General features: G+C 38.8%; 1 protein-coding gene across 2 annotated transcripts in view; it reads left to right on the top strand.

Annotated features, from left to right (window-relative positions):
• PLBD1 (phospholipase B domain containing 1) overlaps positions 1–18,558 on the top strand; it is a 36,271-nt gene that overhangs the window by 6,111 nt on the left and 11,602 nt on the right. For both annotated transcript variants that reach the window (XM_072923333.1, XM_002191892.7), the window contains exons 2-6: positions 552–771; positions 7,817–7,900; positions 9,813–9,951; positions 13,997–14,161; positions 15,334–15,478. In XM_072923333.1, coding sequence (XP_072779434.1) covers positions 552–771; positions 7,817–7,900; positions 9,813–9,951; positions 13,997–14,161; positions 15,334–15,478 — 753 coding nt within the window. The remainder of the gene's footprint in view (positions 1–551; positions 772–7,816; positions 7,901–9,812; positions 9,952–13,996; positions 14,162–15,333; positions 15,479–18,558) is intronic.

Below are 18,558 nucleotides of genomic sequence, written 5' to 3'. Positions count from 1 at the left end.
TTAAAGGATTGCACACTTGGTGTGCTTTTGTCTTTAAGTTTGTGATCCACTGAGTTCTAGTGCTTCCATCTCAGGGATTGGTTCCCCAGATGGTCAGTGTAGAAAGCTTTTGGAAGTTTTTGAATCTTTAGGTGGAAAATTAAGTCAACAGTAGTTCATAATCCTTTGCAGTTGCTAAGGCATGCTGTATTCTAAAGCTGCTTTCAGTAAGATTTGCATAGATTGTCTTCTGGGCCAGGTAAGGAAATACTTCTCAGAGTTTTATGTCCACACTCTGCTTTGCTGGAGCTGTATGCTGAAAGAGTTGTAGGTAACTTCCAGAAGAATAACATGAGAATGTTTAGCTGAGCTTTTGTAAAACTCCAGTTAGTCTTCATGCCCTTTTTCAGTACATTAGCATTAGTGTTGATCTCTGTAGTAGAACTAAGCTTGATGGAAAGCTATGAAATTAACTTCTTTTAATAGCCAAAATACTGTCTTGACATTTCAGTATTGCATAGGAAGCACCTACTTACATTTGTTTCCCTTATATCCTTTCTTCACCACCACAGAACTCCGCTATGCAACTGTGTACTGGAATAGAGCTGAAAAAATACTTCAGGTCAAGAATACGCTGGACAGGAGTGGAGATGCTTATGGCTTCTACAACAACAGTCTACAGACAACAGGCTGGGGAGTCCTGGAGATCAGAGCAGGCTATGGCTCTCAGACCTTAAGCAATGAAGATATTATGTATGTTGCTGGCTTCTTGGAAGGCTATCTCACAGCTCCGTAAGTACCTCAGGAAGCAGCTCAATTCGTGACAGTTCCAGTGGATTTCTGTATTTGTGAGGTTTTTTGTTTGCTTTCATTGTCCTAAATTCCTTTCAATTTAAACCAATGATACATTTTGTATCTGTGTGCTATTCTTTTAGTTAGTAGCAGGTAGGAAGTATAGCTTCTGCATTATGGGATCAGAATGTGCCCTCCCCTTCTCATCCTGCAGGATCTCCCAACACCTTGGTGGGATAGATGGGTACTGTATCTGTATTACTGCTTAAGTAATGTAATCACAAAATAATGTAAGTGTAAGGAAGTGCATAAGGAGTAGCAAAAAATGTGGTTATTTGTCGGAATCTGTGGGTATTGGTGATTCCGAGATTGTAGAAAGTCTCTGTCTTTCTGCCCCGTTGCCAAAGAAGAAGCCATAATTCGTCTGTGCTGTTTTCATGGTTGTTTATTTTTGCTTATCTATAACAAGTTCTGCTGCCCTGCTGCAGGTCTGTCCTGCAGGGCAGCGTGCGGGGCTCTGCCCCCAGTGGGATGTTACAAACATTATATACCAGAAACTACCTGTGCTGTATTTACAATAATGTGCCAATATCTGTCACCTACGTTGAACAGTGTGTCCCCAGCCTAAACCAATAAAAAAAATGCCAACACTACAGTGAAACATGGAGGGCATGAAGAAGGAGGAAAAGGACAAGGCACTCCCAATTCCTCCATCTTGTCCCCTCTGAACCCCTAATCTAGAAACCTAAAATTTTACTTCTGCACCCGTGTCACACTTAATTATTACTCTTATCAAACGCTCAAAGCTTGTAATTCATCCTGTAAGATTGAAAACTCCTCTCCATGGACAGAGATCACAGACAGTGTCTCCCGGGGCTCTGTACAGGGGGGTTCCTGACCCCCTGCCAGGGTCCCAGACCTGCCAGGGCAGCCAGAGGGAAGCCCTGGATTCCCACAGTTATTTCCCCAGCTTGTAGTTTGGTGGCTGATCAGGCATTGGAGAGCGGATCATTCAGAGAGAGATGTTGCTAGCAAGATCTGCAGGGCTTCCTTAAGGATATTTTTCAGCAAATATTGTCAAGAAACTGCCGGAGAGCAGATACTGAAACTTCACAGTAAGGGGAGTTGTCTTGACCAACTTAAAAAAAGTCCTAAAATATACACTATAGGCCTGAAGGCAGACTGGGGTGTGTATAGAAAGGTTAGTGTTCTCCTGAAAGCCCTGAGGGGCTGAGCCTTTCCCAGAGTACACATCTATGAAAAGTGAGAGAATTTTGTACTCATTATAAATCCAGTGCAGGGTTTTTTCCCCTAAAATAAAACTAACAGAAAAATCCATAACCCCACACAATAGCCAGCCGAAAAAATTAACCACACTTTGTTCTTTCCATGGCCAAGATGGAAGTCAGAATGACACTATGAAATAGTCACTGATAGTAAATGGTGGTTCTAGGTTGGACTTGATAATCTTAAGGGTCTTTTCTAATCTTCTAAGAGATTCTATGATTCTCTATAGCTGGTGATAGTTAAGAACATGACATGTGGCTTATTGTTGAACAAACTCCATTTGTTTCTCTGTCAACATAGTCATAGGAAAATAAAAAATCAAAAATTCTGATGCTGGGAGAAGTTTGCGATTGCTGCTGTGATTTGACTTTTTGGCTTCACCTACTTTGCTTTCAGAACACTGAAATAAATACCCTTAGACTGTGTTGCACAGGCCAGCAAGGGAAGGTTGTCTGATGAACATTTGTCAGGTACAGCTGCTGGACAAAATTATATTAACTTAATTAGTAAGATATATTAAGATCGGTTAATATTTATGGATAGTTCTCTAAGCATATGATGTGATGGTCTAGTAGGTTTTGCTGGTGAGGCACCTAGGTCTCTGGAAGTATATAAAAGAAATTCAGTAAAGTAATATTTGTCAGTAACAAAACACTTCTGAGAGAGTGAAGGAGTCCTAAAGTTCATAGTACACAACCTGTACTCTGGACAGGAAAAGAAATTAAGTTCATGAGAGATCTGTTGTTGGGTTATTTGGCATGAGAGGTTGCCTTGCACTGTTCGGTCAGTTTATGTAAACTATCCCTGAATCTGGGGAATGCTAGCATTACATTTAGAGTATTATTAAAATTGGGTATCGTTCAATAGGTTTTTTTCCTAAGGCTTTACCTAGGTGTGTTAATCAATAGGTGATTAAGCTTAAGTTTTGTTATAGTAAAGGTAGCCGAGTCCATGCTAAGCTTAATTAGATGGCAAGTAGTGCTGTACTAGGAACGACTCACACCCTTTCTTCTTCTGCCTCCACAGTAGATTTATGTGTCTTCCTGGGTTTGAAACAAACTTAGTTATATGTCTGTTCCTTTTAATGTGGTTTGAATGTGAAACCGGGTCTGCAGGGATTTATCTGCTGTCTTATTCTAGGCTAACTTTTAGAGGAAAGAGGTTTTCTCCCTTTTTTTTTTCCCATGTGTGTTAAGTGAAGATTAACAGAAGTTAAGTTATCCAAGTTATTCTGCTCAAGGCTTTTGCCTTCTGCAGGTCATGTGCTTACTGAGTTTGGTTTCTAGCCCTGGCTGTTGTTACTCTAGGGCTAGCAGCTCTAGCAGTGAGTCGCCCTTTGTAAAGAAGTGGATATAGCAGAGCTAGTAATGAACAGAAGTGGAGCTGAAGGTTTGTATTAATATGGAAAAGTACAGTTTGAGATTTAGGCTTTTAAGCAAAATGGGAAATTCAGCTGTTTAAAAGGAGATTAAGTGCAAGACTGGGTTTAAGATACAAAACCAGAAGTAGCCAAAGCCTGTCTTTTCTGGGGAGACTTTTTGAGAAAATGCACCAAGAAATCCCCTGGCAAGTGCAAAACCTGAAAATGCTTGCTGTCAATAAAATTAGTATCAAATATTATACACACTATCTGAGTTTAATTTTTTTGGCTATTTCTTTGCCTCATCTGTACCTGCTGTGCAAGCGTATTTCTCACTGGGTGTCACAAACAAATTTTTTCTGTCAGGTTGTGTAAAACTATTTTGGATAAAGAAGGTTTCTTCAGAAGCTAATACCTTCTAAAAATGTTTCAGGTAAGGAACAGAGATTAAATAGTGTTGTACTCTCTTGATCCTTGTTAAGACAAGAGAACCTACTACTCCAGGTTTTAGCTGCATGACATTGGTGGGTTTTTATTTGCCAAACTGCAACTAATGAAACCTTTTATAGGCTGTGTTTGCAATTTCCTAAATTGCAGGAGAAGTGAGAACTCCCTAAGTTTGCAGATGTTAAGATTGCACTCAAAACTCCATTTCTCCTTCATCTTACCTAGAAATCTAGAGAATCCTAATTAACATGTAGGTAGATGTTCTATCTGTGGAACAGTTAAACAAGTCTTCTGAAGTAAACTGGGAAACAGCCTTTCTCAATCAGTAACTCTATTCCTGTCAGACTGCCTGGCCCATTTAGCCTGTTTTAGGGAAACTCTAGCATCATCACAACTTTCCTTAGAGAACGCATCTCTAAACACTCTCATTCTACTTTTGCACATGTTGGTGTCCACAGCTCCAGCCTCCCTTTCATGTTCTTGGTAAGAACAAAGGAGAGTATATGTGTTTAGCTTTGGGGAAGGCTTTATTTGCATTGTCAGCCACTTATTTGCTGGAGTAAAGACCCTTATGTGACTTACCTGTACGAGCACCTCAGGTGATTCAGGCACAGCCTTCCAATGTGAAAGCATTGGGTGTGCTTGGTAATTGAAGAGCTTTTTAGTACATTGCTACCTGTAGTCTGAACAATTCCATGGTCTCCAGTTTTCTTGCATCCATATATAGTAAAGGCTCCATGAAGCAGACTCAAGGTGGCTCTCTGCAGAAATTTTAGAAGTCCTACTAGGAAGAGCTCTGATGTGATACATTGATAGGATGGAAATGTTGGTGCCTGAACCCATGTTGAAGTACAGCTCCCTGCAGAAGCTGTTGGATGAACAGGAGGTCCAGCTTGGCCTGCAATTTGGAGACCTTCTGTAATTCTCAGCTAGCTCAGGTCTCACATTACTCTTAGGGCATGAAGGAGAGTTTCCAGACACAGCTAGGCCTTTAACATGTAAGCTAAAGAATGATAAAGTGTCTCTCTTAGAAGCATATGCATTGCATATAGTAGGAACCTAAACAGTCTGTAAAATAATCAGATTTTTTAAAAAAATCAAAATATGAAACATGCTAGAACTGTTTTATCTTGGATTACTGGGGCATAATTAATTTCAATTCTAATAGTATAAGTCAGTGGTAGAAAAAGCAATAGTCAGACCAGTTTTCTAGTGATGACAGAAATCAAGTCTTTTCTAGAGCATACTTCATCTTTCTAGTGTTGACACCTGATTCAGAGTATGAGAGTATACATATGTTTTTAAAATGCCTAGTTAGACTTGGATAAATTGAATTCTAGTGTCTGTAGTGTCTGGGGGTCCAAGCACTCGTTTTTATCCCAAATCTCTCAACTTTCTGCAAAGTCCAGTCATATAATCTAGCCAAGGTACTTGCTCTGGCTTTCTTAGGTATGAATTTTACTTTCCCATTTCGAACAGAGAAGTGTTAATGAGGCCTGACTTAGTGGCAGAACACATCTGAATCTGTGACATTATTTTAAATCAGTTCCAGTTGGGACATGCCAGGTGCCTAAAAACAGTATTTAAATTTGAAGCAACATTAATTTTACTCTTTCCTCATATAGCCTCAGCTGCTCAGAATCCTGTCATCTTCCTTGCTAGTTTAAAGAAGGAGGACTCTGCTTTTCTGGTTTTAGGCTTGGAATTCCCATATTGGCAATTGCCTTGTATTTGGCCTTAGATGTAGTTGCAAAGCATTACTGTAGTGATCCAATTTAATTCAGAGAATAATGCCCTTACAAAACACACAAGTCATTCACGTAGAAGCTTTATTAAAGCAAAAAAAAAGCTGAAGAGAGCAACTGGAGGAAAAATTCTTGATAACCTTGGTCATTAAAAAAAAAAAATAATTCCAGGAATTGTCTGTCCTCTGTTAGCAAATAAGAGTGAAAGCCATTAAAGGAGGTGTTTTCAGTCACAATTCTAACCTAACCCAGTCTCTACATCAGTCATGACAGCTTAAAGATACTACTGCTGTAGTATTTTTAAAAATCTGCCTTGTGTTGCATAACCTCTGAGTGCAAAATAGAGAGTAGAGCTGATGGTTGAGTTGGAAGCCTGATCATTTGTCCTGGCTTAGGCAGTGGTTTGGCCAGTATCCTAGCTGGATATTGTCCTCCTCATCTGGTTCTAATCCCTAAATGATCATCTGCCAGATGGACCTACTTGTGCTATTTGCTCCTCTTTAGTGACATGAGACACTGATTTCTAGTGTAGAGTATGTTATGCTCTAGTTCCCTTCTTAAAATTACTTGGGATTTTTATTTGCCAAATTCTCTGTGAATATGAAGGGGTGGAGAATATTGATCTGTTTCTCCAATTTTCTTGCCGTCTTCTGGAAGCAGATTATGATATTTTATGTAATCTTGCTTTACATGGGAGACAGAAAACTCTAGAATTAAGTTTGTTGCTGGAGCTGCAGTTTTGTGAAAAACGTAAAGGTGCAAAGCTGTTGAATGTTCTCCTCCTGTCCCAGTGTCTCCCTTCCACAATCTAATTCAAACTACAAATAAAAACAAATCACATTTTTGCTGGATTACTGTTTTGCCTGAATGTGCGAGACCGTTAGATTTAATTGTGAGAATGGTACCAGAGCTGAGATAAGAAGCAGCAGGATCATGTTATCAAGTTCATGCAATCCTCTGGTAATGGGGCAAGGGACAGAAAGAAGGGAGAAGGTCAGTAGATGATTCTTTAGTCATCAGCAAACTGTTCTATTATCTCTGTATTCTCTAATTATGCCCTGAGGGAAACTGAGAAGAGCTCCTGTCTGCATCCCTTCCAGAGAAAGCTGCTCTCATAAGTTTTACTACAGGAATTTTGCCCTGTTGGCATGTGCTTTCATTGAGGCTGCTATGTTTCTCAGTGCTGTTTTCTTTCTCTCAGCACTTGGTAGGAGGTAAATGATGATGGTTGTAATTCTATCTCTATCAACTCCAGACCTCAGTGAAATAATTATCTGCTGATGACCTTTTTGTTTTTTTAATTTAATCAGTGCCTGAAAAAAGTGTTGGTTAAGTTTGACTCACATTAAGAGGAATGTTAAAGTTTTATTTTGGCTTAGATCAGACAGTTACATTTCAGCTAAAATGGAGGGGTGACTTTAATTCTGGGCTCCTGAGTATTTTTTTAACAGTTGATTTCATCTTGAAGTATTTCACTTCAAGAAAAAAAAAAAAAGCCCTAACCAACAAGCAACAAAGCCCTTTAAACTTTTGTTTTTAATAGTTAATGTGGATAAAACAGCCAACTGAATTCAACAACAGAAAAAAAAGTAAGAATTTTGGTCTCCATAAAGCTGAATCTATTTAGGGCTGCCATGAGTGGGAGTTTTTGTGGTAATGTGTAGGATCATCTTATACACACTTAAAAATGGAGATACTTAGCTTAAACAGAATGGAACATGGCTACTGGCAAGTAAAACCTGCTAGATATCATGCTGAAATTCTCTCTCTGAAGAGCGAAATGAACTGAGTCAGCAAATTATGTTACCTTTGCCTCTGTGGTTCTTTTGATTCCAAATAGCACAGGTCTCCAGAAAACCATTTTTGTTGTGCTTAAATTAATGTGCTAATGCTTTCAAGATGCTGCTGGCCTACAAATATTCCCTGAATGTACAGTTTCGTTGTGAAGTAGTTCAATATAATTTTTTCTTACCTTCTTTCCATTGTGCAGCCGTTTGAGCAGGCATTGGCAAAGTAATTTCTTTTAAGTCACATTTTAACAATTCTTTTGTGTTACTTTTGCTATTTGTCATGCACTGGAGTGTATTCTGTGAGTAGGAAAAACTTACCTTGTGGACTGTGTTGCTTGTCTGTCAAGGGATGTTAATTAACTGGTTGGTACACAGAAGATGTAAAGGAATAACTCCTGTTACTCTTGTTCTTTCAGACAGATGTATGACCATGCTGCAAATATGTATCCCCAGCTAATTAAGACTCCCACCATTCGAAGAGGAGTTCAGAATTTTATGGCGTATGTATTTATTTGCTAAAAATAAATCAGTCAAGACTTGGAGCTGGAGTATGACAGAATTTTCAACCTTTTTTTATTAGCTTCCTTATGGGCTGGGGAAAACATATGCTTCCTTTCCCTCTGATTGAATGCCATTATTATTATTAAAAGAAATTCTAAATGTACATGAAGAAATGCATATACCCTTCCCTAATTCTGATTCTTTCAAACAAATGCTTAAAACCATTGCTGACTATAGGGTAGGGAAAATGTCAATGAATTCTGAAGGTCATTCTAGTAAAATTCCTTTCTTGAAAAGCTGATATTTTCAATATCAGACTGAACAGCGGTCTTCTGGCATCTTAATCTTTTTTAGCATTGTGTATCCTTTTCTTCTTCTGTTAGGTTAGTATTTTATTCTACCACCAATTTAAATTCTGTTCTAATCAAAGAAGTCGTGATTCACTTTTCACTCTAGCTGTAAAAACCAAAAGTAAAAAAAAAGTGTAGCTGCTCAAATAATGAAGCAATACTGGTGGGGAAACTACAATAGGAGAAGAACCAGGCCAGGCACTGGGAAACTCAGCTGTGATTACCAATTATTTTAATCTCCTTAGACTTGTGTTTTTATTCCATTACAAATACTTGTGTGAAATGGTCACTTCTGGGGACTATTTTTTTCCATCTTTGCCTTGTCGTGCCCTTTCCATACGGGTTGAATATCTGACTGTTACTGGTGTGCATATATAAAGTTGATTGGTTTTAGCTTATCCAAAAAATAGAACAAAGAATCTTAGTGCTCCCTTGCTATAATTTTTTAGCATTCTTGTGCTCCTCCTTATGAGAAAAATGGGATAGCTACTGTATCAATGTGTATGTGTTTTTTCCTAGAATGACACAGCATAACAGCTGTATTCCCCAGAATGCATTATTGGATGAAGGGGGCAATATTAGCTGGCCTTCCATTGCTTTTCTGTTGCCTCTATCCTCAACTCCTGCATCATTGTTTTACTTTATAGCAGTTTTGCAATATGGATTGCTGTGTTGTCTTGGAAATCCTTAGCCCTAAATGCTCAGGAAATAGGGATCATATCCCTATTTCCTTGGACATACTTCTTGCATCTTGTTGTTTCTAGAAAGCTAACTCTGGTTGGTTTTCTTACCCATATGCTGCTGGAAGAGTTTGCTTCCTTTACAGGTTTGTCCTCTCTATTTTGCTACTTTACATAGTGCTGGGTGGATAGATACAGGAGGATGGAAGAGGCCAGCATCTGATCCTCATTTCCTGTGGCTCTTTTTTGGCCCTTTGTGCACAGCAAAAGAGAGAATTCTGAGAGATCCTTATGATGTTGGTGGCTCTTGCCCTAGGGTCTGTTCAACTTGCATTGCCTCATGCCCTAAACCTGGGTGATTTGGCTCTTGACTGGATCTGGCACAGGGTACAGTTGTTTGGCCTCCTGCCTGTTACTCGGAAGAGCATAGATGTGGTTCTCAGGCAATGTTTGAGCACTACTAGCAGAAAGCCTTCATTGCACTTGTACCTGGGGGAGAGAAGGAGGCTCTTCAAATGTCAGTCTATTTTTATTCTTAAATAGACATTTAAAAGGGAATGTTTCATCTGACCTATCAAACACTTGTTTCCCTTTATGACTAGATCTGCTATAGCAAAATCCTCCACAAACATGGAGTCCAATTCCTTCTTTGACACTAAAATCTGCTAAAGGCACATGATTGTAGGGTATTTTGCTTAAGTCTCAACATTTACATTTGGAGGATATAATGCTTATATCTGTAGGATTTCCAAAGAGAGAGTTGCCTCAAATCTTTATTAAGACTGGACCATCTGGGTCATAATGTATTTGTCCCTTCTCTGCATTATCAATTAAACTCTAAAAAAACCCAAGAAAACCCCAACCTGTTTATTCCTCTGCAGGAAGCAAGATCAATGGACAAGACAACAAATCAGAAATAATAAGGATGACCCATTTTGGAGGCATGCTGGCTATATTATTGAACAGTTGGATGGTCTGTACATGGGAGCCCTCGAGTGGGCTAAGCTACATAAACTAACAGTAAGACTACTGCACCTCTTTTTCAGTAGCTGGGGCTGGGATGTTAGTGGACAAACATGGGAGAAGGGGATCCACTTTTTAAAAATAAAAAACAGAAGAAGAATACTTACTGGCAAGTATGCATTCTGCATACCATTCTGCAAAATCTTTAGCGGCTGTTCAGTGTAGATAATGTGACTGAGGACTTGGGCTATGTAACCACAGATTCTTCAGAAGGGGCTTGGAACCCTGGGCACTTGAGTGGTGATTAAGTTGGGGGTGGCTTTTGGATCCATGTGAGTGTTGGAAGGACAGACACTTCTAAAGTGCTTGTTGCTGTCACTTTACAATTGTTATTAAGCAAATGACCCTTTAGGTATAAAGAATACCTGCAACAGCATGAATTAAAGCTTTCATTCTTATTTCCAAACATTAGATTTCAAATCCTAAAAGCCTTTCGATCTTAGAGCATGTTTTACTTTACTAAATGACTTCTCCTTTTCTGTCTTTTAAGTCTCAAAAATACTATGTGTACTTCTAAATTCAACATATTATTCTGTATATGTAGAGGACAATTGTTCCCACTGTCTTAAGCTTAAAATAAGAGTAAATGCTGTAGAAGAAAGGCTAGGAAGCTTTCCCCCTTAACTCACAAAATACCAGAGACAGGAGAAGGAGAAGGGGAAGAGGAGATGGGTTTCAAGTTCTCATGTTTCCCTGCACCATGAATGATTGTATATAGACAAGTTGCTCTCCTGAACACTGAGAAGTTGTTTGGTTGACATGAATAGGCAATAAGAGATAAAGGGAATGAAGAAAAGGAATTGCTTTACTTGAATATTGTAGAACCATTGTGTTTGCCACAAGTAACTGAGCCTTACTGCATAAAGAAAATTTATGCTTTGAATGGTTTGATAGTAGCACTGGTATATATTTTTCTTATTCTTTCTGAAGGAAATGCTTAGTATTGCATTGTTCTAAACTTGGGGTTTTTATTGCATGGAGTTGGTCTTCCTGAGGACTATTTTAGGTAGGTGCTTCCATTCAGACCTACCTGAAGGCAGTGTACATTGTAAACTTCTGTATTTTGAATTTGATATTTACAGGTACCATTAAGAATGATGTCAAAATTTGAATACATCTTTATGTTAAAATATAACATTATTCTATCTGGTATAGCAACATTTTATATCCAGTAAACAAACCCAACCCTTTTGTCAAGACAATTTCTGAGGGAGGGACACTCAAAGAACATAAAGCCTTTTCATGTCCTAATGCTCTTCCAACACTGTGATTCATCTTGGGCTTGTCTACGCAGGGATACTGCTCTTGAATAAGGAGGTGTCAGAGTTTTAAATACTAGAATGACTCCAGGGTAGTTCTCTATTTCTGCTTCCTTATTTTGTACTCAGAGTGCTCAGGCTTGGAGAAGTTATTGGAAAACAATTTTTATACAATAACTTGCCTATTTTAATGTCCCATGTAAACAAGCCTTAAGGGCTGGTTCTCTCCTTTCTGCTGACCTTTGTAAGTTTATTTCTCCCTTCCTTGGATGTAACTTGAACACAAAATGATTTTTGTTTTGCTGTTCAGAACAGCACACTAGAGGAGCCACAAATTCTAGCAAAAGGACTTTTGATGTGGCTTTACCACCTCTCTGCTTGTCAGTTTAGTTCATTTATTCTTTTTCAGGATCTAAATGACATATATAAGGAGTTTTTCTGACATTGCTGTGTGAGATGGGAAGAGGTAACTACAAAAAATTGTCATATGCCCTATATCACGCACTTGTTATGATGCAGATTTTTGGGTCTAATTCTTGCTAGAGGACACTGAGTAACTCCTCACAGAGAAGATTTCTCAATGTATCCTGGAAATCAGCTGTAGTTTTTCCAAAACTGGGGCTCTCAGCTGTCTTGTGGCAGATGCTTCAGACCACTCCTGAAATTCCCAGATTGGGCCTGCAGTGCAGATTCCTGTATCTTCTGTTTGAATACTTGTTTTAATGAGAAGCATTGTTTCCAGAGAAGCACAGTGCTTATGTGATGTCACATCAAATCTTAAACACAAAATTAAGTTTATTCAAGGAGAGTAATGAATTTTTGGAAATAAACTGGAACAAAATTTGCTTGGCTCTCAAAAGGGGGATGAAGACAGAACTCTAGGGGTTACTTAACAACCTAGTCCCTCTTTTGCATCACTGATATTTTGGTTGGCTTTGGTAGTTGGCAGCCTAATCTCACCCAGTACCGTAGGAATTTGCATAACCTGTGCTTTGAGTAGGTCTTTCCTCCTGCTGTCTGGGCACCTTTCTGTGCCTATTGTTCTGAAAGCTTCATTGCTTGGCACTTTTGTTCTAATTTGAATGGACTTCCTAATAGTTACAGAGGGTTTGGTTTGGAGTGAGAGTGAAAAGGCACAGAAATGTGAAACATTTTAAAAATACACAGGCTGTAGCAATATGTAGCTAAAAATATTACAGTGAAAGCAGGTTTTATGAAGGTGAATTTGGAGTGGTAGCAAATGGATGTCAAGTACAATTAAAATATCTTGATTGCTGGAGCAATCTCATGCAAGCCAGTTTGCTCCCTTGCAGGCGGTACTGCACAGTGATGCTTGTGTGAATCAGACATTGGAAAATGGCTTTTTCTTATTGTGTGGTTGTTTTCAGTGCAGCTGGATAGGGGAAAATGGTGCTTAAACAGTGCCAAGTCTCTATATGGATTCCAATGAAATAGAAGTTGAGACTGGTTTGTAACTGATTCATACCTCTGAATTGCTTAAAACTATCTAAAGACACATCTCTTGATGGTGCTCCCTATTTAGATCCTTACGGGAAAAACATGATGAACTAAAGCAGTGTAACGTATGTAAAAGTTTATTTTGGGTTTCTCCCTCATGCGATAGCTGCTGTTAGGGCCTTCTGCCATGAATGGTTTTAATATTCAGAATGGCTTATTTCTCTTGTGTGTAAGCATTGTGGGAAGGTCTAATTCCTTTCTATGGGATACATGGATTGGAGTTCACACGATTTCTGGTTTTCCTGTTGGTTATTCTTTCAGACAAAGCAGTAAATGGATAACACAGAATTCAATATTTTATTTTGAATATATTATATTCAATAAAAATATTCAGAATACTTATATTCTGAATAAAACCTAAATGGATTTGACATTGTTTCATTTTTCCTTGTCCCTCTTTACTGGGGTTTGTGGAGAGGTCAGCTATATGGTATAGTAACAGTGATTTATATTGCAAGTAATGTGTTTCTTTGCTGTATGATTATGTGGCATTATAAAATTACAATTCACACCACCACAGTGATGTGTGTTCTGACTTCTTTTTTCTTAAGCCTTGCCTAACAAAAGGCATGGTGAAAGCAAGAACAGGAAAGATATAGAAAACGGTATTTGAAGGTTGAGGTTAAACCACTATTAAGCTGTTATTTTTGAAGAGGCAAAGTAAGAAGAGGTTCTAAAGAGCATGTTGCACAACCAGCTCTGTGTAGTTAACCCTGGATAGCTCCAACCATAAGGAGTTTTCTAAAGCACATAGGAGAGTGCCTTTTGACTGACTTTCCTTATTCAACTAGTTTGATTGGTATTTATTAACATTTTTTCCTTCATTTGTTTCATCCTCCTCAGTCCTGAGGATGTCTTAAATTGCAGTTTCTATAAAAATCTGAGAGCTCCCAAGAGCATTAGTGGAAGATGCTTCGAAGACATCTAGATAAACAAAAAATTAAATTTTATGTCAGTAAATCTGTAACAACAGGCTGATTGGCATGCTGCTTCAAACACACACTAAGGTTTCTTGAGTTACAGTTACATCTTCCGTTTTGCCTTAGAAATCATAGCATTGGTAATGCCACTACAAGGGCCAGATCCTGGAAGTTTCCTCAGTGCCTGGTGCTGTACTGAGTGTGAGCATCTGGACCTTGTCAGTAGGCATTTCATAGACCATACAAGAACTTCCTTCTGGAGCAAAAGAAAAATTCTAACCACTGAGGCTGTCTTGATGTTTTTCTGTCTCAAAGTGTTTTTTTGTCATCTTCTCCTTTATTCAGCCACTGAGCAACTTTGATGTCCAGTTTCTGAATGCAGTTGGAGACCTGTTGGACCTTATTCCTGCATTATTTGATTATTCTGCACGGGGTGGACAATGCAATGTGGATTCAGGAGGCCATGGAAAATACCAGTGGGACATGGGACACTGCTCTGCACTGATCAAGGTGAGCACCAGAACTTAATCTCCAGTGACTGTGTTGATCTGTAGTGTCATGAGTCTGCATTTCTGGAGTCCTCCCCGTTCATGTTGCATGTGCATAAAGAGACTTCTGTCAATGATCAAGATGGATATATGCAGTTGTCATTAGTGCCTCTATAGGATTTTGAGTCCAGTATTTCTCATTTGTTTTCAAGGGGAGAGAAAAGACCAAACCAAACCAACAGAGATGGATGTTGAAAAGCTGCTAGAACTACTAGGGAATGAGGAACTACCAGGGAGAGGAGGCTGGATGAGAATTACTCATTCACCTAGAGAAGTGAAGTCTTAAAAGGGGTGTTGTGAGTGACTACAAATACATTGGGCAAATAGGCAGGAAAAAAAAAGGAAAATGATTATTTAAATTAAAGGACAGTGATAGCATAAAAACAAATGGATGCAAGTGGCTGATGTTTTCTGTTAATAGTGATACCTTTGAATGGCTTTCCAGTAGGAGTGATAACAGAAAAAAACCCCACAGTTTTAAGATAATTAACTGATGCATCATGGTGGCAATTACATTTTTCAGTTAAATTTATTAAGGAGATTTAACCAGCATCTGGAGACTCAATGTATCGTAGAGCAATAATATTCACATTAAATTAAGAAACATTAACTGAATCATTTGCCTCCAGTAGGAAGTTTCTGAGTTAACAATAACTAGAAAATTGTAGAACCAGGGAAATATTTTGAAGAGATGTACCATCAATACATATATTTACCTTTTCAAGTTAAATTTACTTGCATTTGCGTCTGTACTTCACTTCAAAATGAACCAGAGGAATTCTCACAGAAACAGCATGTTTTAAATTGATGTTGGATATGTTTGAAAAGGTCTGATTTGAATGTGTGAATAGAAATATTCCAAATGAAACTGGGGGAAAACCTATATCATGTGATGCAGGTATCCCAAATAACCCCACAACCTTTTATTTTGAAAACACATAGGCAAGAATTGTTTCTAGAGGTTTCAGAAATTTATTTAGTACACAGCTAAAAGCACAAGAATCTGTTCTTTCTTCAACAATGCAATTAATCAAACTACTTAAAACAAGTAGTTTTCCCAGTTTCTATCAAGTAGAAAACATGCAGAATATCATGGGGTCTGAAATTATTAATCTTTCTGCTTCTGTTTTCCAGGTTCTACCTGGATATGAGAATATATACTTTGCTCATTCCAGCTGGTTTACTTATGCAGCCACACTGAGAATATATAAGCATTGGAACTTCAATATAGTTGATCCATACACCAGCACCAGCCGTGTCTCATTCAGTAGTTACCCAGGTAAAGTCAAGAAAACCAAAACTATGTAGATATTCAGTTTGACATGGACCACCTTACTGTCTTGTAGCTGTCCTGGCTGTGAAAAGGATGGTAACTCAACAAGCACTGGCTTCCATCTACCTTAGAACATAAGCCACCAAGAGGACAAAATGCCAGCTTGAATTTTCTGTCTTGTACATGATATTGTTGTCATTGTCTTTTGTTGTTGATTAATCACCTTCCGTGCTCTGAATAGTACTGGTTAAATATTTTACCTCTGGCACAAACATGCTGCTTTGAGTTGTGCGTGTGTAGTCTGCAGTTATCTCAAGTGCTGAACTCCTCACTATGCCTATAGCATTCACATGTTTGGTAACAACAATTTTGAGTGCTTCTGTTTACTGCTGTGACATGACTGGTGCTGAAATGGGATTTTTACTGAGTGTCAGACATTTGCTGTTTGAAAGTGTATCAGCTTCTTTCATGTTGGGTTCAGGAGCCTTCAGTTGTTTTGTCATTTTTGTTTTTTTTTTTTCCTTTTCCCCCCACATCTTCCTTTTCCAGCTTCTCTATAAGCTGTTGCAGAGGGGAATATGTTTTAATGCTTATTTGGTGTGTTAGTAATATAGCCAGCCAAAATATTGAGAGTCTCTTATTGAGAGGGGAAGATTAGGCCAAATGTTAGAAATTGCCAGCAAGTAATGTTTGAGTAGCAGAATATGTGCTCTTGGTATGGAATAGCACCAAGAAATGGGAACGTGAAAAACCAAAGCAAATCTGTAACTCCCTCTTAGAGCTGACACTGCATAAGTTTTTAGAGGTGAAATTTCAAGTTTAAAAATACCTAAACAGTCAAGAATCTTCATAAAACATTTTAAATTAACTATGTACCTTAGGAGACCATCTCATTCTCATGACATTTTGATGGCTGATGATTTCAAAATATGCTTTGTTGAGTAATGGTGCATTACTGTAAGGGCAAGAGTTCATGGCAGGGGTTCCTGAGACTGACTGGGAGAATGTTTTGAAAAGCAGTTGCATTCATTTCACATTGAAAACAAGCCTTTTTCTGTGGGGTCTGACCCTCCTCAGTGACCCTTCTCAGGAATGCAGTATTTTCTGACAACTGAGATTTTTAATTTGAGGAAGGGGTAGAGGTGGTCTGAATGTCTCTTAAGTGTACAGCCTTTCAAGAGCTTGGGTTATCTGTGATTGCCTTGAAGGAATTTCACTTGCTTGTTGCAAGGAATTTTGCCAAGCCTGTGTAATTTTGTCAGAAAGCAAAGGTTTCTGAGCTATGTTCATCACATGAATGTTCATGAGGTTATTCTGGCTTTCATATCTCTCAGCTGAAATACTGATGATAGCAGTACTCTTGACAAGAGTGTGGCTCTGTTTAGCAACTGTTGTATGCTGTACTGTGCTGCAGATTCAAAACTGGGGGTCAAGATCAGCCACACAGAGCATTTATTATTTTATTTTTAGTGGGTGTCTTTGGTAATGTCTTTCAGTTGTTCCTTTTGTGGTTTCTTTGTATAAGGAAATAAAAATATTCTGTTTTTATGAGACTGATAAAGCATAGTGTGTGGCAGGTTACCTGAAAATCAGATACTGCTTTGCTGAAATGGTTGGGGTCTGTTCGTTGGTGTACAAAATCCCAGTGTGCTTCCCTGAGAGTGCTGAGGTCTGTAGAGAAGGCTTATTGTAAAGCCTCCTATTGTCATGTGTGGACTCTGACATAGTGATGTGGGAAGGTGTACTTCTATGAACAAAACTGAGTGGAACTGTTGCAAAGCATAGTTCCCATGGCTGCAGTGAAGTTTGAGAGGTCTGCGGTATGCGAAGGGTGCTCACTGCCTGCCTGATAACAGGTTGCTAATCACAAGCACTAGACAAGCATGGTCCATTGACTGCAGCAAATTGCATTAGTTGTGGGTGTAGTTCACAGACTTGCAGTTTTCCACAGCATGAGTAAGCACTGGCCTAGTAATGCTCCAGGGACATCATGTAGGAAGGAGGCAACTGCCAAATTCCTCTGCTCTGTGTTATGATGAGAGATATTTTTAGAGCATCTGACCCTGGAATCTGCAGCTCCTGGCCATGGTTCAGCCTGACAATTGTCAGGTAATGTCTCTCTGCATAAATGTTCCTGCTTTTAGTCTCTGTCCTGATAGACATAAGAATCAGTAAGAAAGGCCAACCTAGTAATCTCTCCTGAATATTAACATAATCCTGTGGACAAAGAACTATTAACTTCTGGAGGAAATAGAGAGCATTTAAAGACAGGTGATCTTCTAGGCCTTCAATGACATTTAACTGAGTTATTCAAAGATTGTTGTCATCCAGTAAGATTGGATATAAAATAAAGCTATGCTGCTGCCTAAAAGGTGTGTCAGAAAATGTTAAGGGGTCATTTGTCTTCTGAGAAGGAATGTGCCAAATCCATGTTTTCTCCTGGAGTCACAGAGTAAACTTATCGCTATTATTTCTTTATTTACTGAATTTCAAAAGACAGGCTACTAGATTGCAAAAATTAGTATTTGCTGTGACTCAGTTTAGAGGTTCTGAGGCTATTGACTAACCCTGATTTGTGTTAGAGTGTGCATTTGGTACAGCTGGAGGTCCTTGCACTTCTTTGCTCATGTTGTGAGTGAGCAGGTGGGAGGACAGGCAGGAATTACAGAATCCATCCCAGCTTCCCCAGCAGTTATCAGTGTTCTGCCACCAAGTTAAAATGTCCATTGTTAACAGGATATCTTCTCTGCTGCTTTCTTCCCTTCAGAGCAGCAGTAGTCCTGCAGAGGCACAGTCAAGTGGGAATTAATACGAGTTGTAATCTGTTTTTGGAGAATGATTTCTTTACTTGCTGCTCATTTCAACACTATCTCACCTTAATTCTCACTTGAACTCTGCTCAAAGTCTTCATCTGCACATAGAACTGTTCTGTAAACCTTCGGAAAGGGGGAATGTCTCTGAACTGAAAGCTTGAGCTTCACTGTTGTCTTCAAGCTCTGGAGGTGAGTACTTCCTATGGCTTATGAATCAATGCATAGCAGAGAGAAATGAAATTGTACAGAGAATGTTACTGTTCCTCACAAATG

Source organism: Taeniopygia guttata, chromosome 1A (assembly GCF_048771995.1).
Source record: "Taeniopygia guttata chromosome 1A, bTaeGut7.mat, whole genome shotgun sequence".
NCBI lineage: Eukaryota > Metazoa > Chordata > Aves > Passeriformes > Estrildidae > Taeniopygia > Taeniopygia guttata.
Note: the sequence above shows the minus strand (reverse complement) of the source record. Positions and strands in the feature narration are given on the sequence as shown.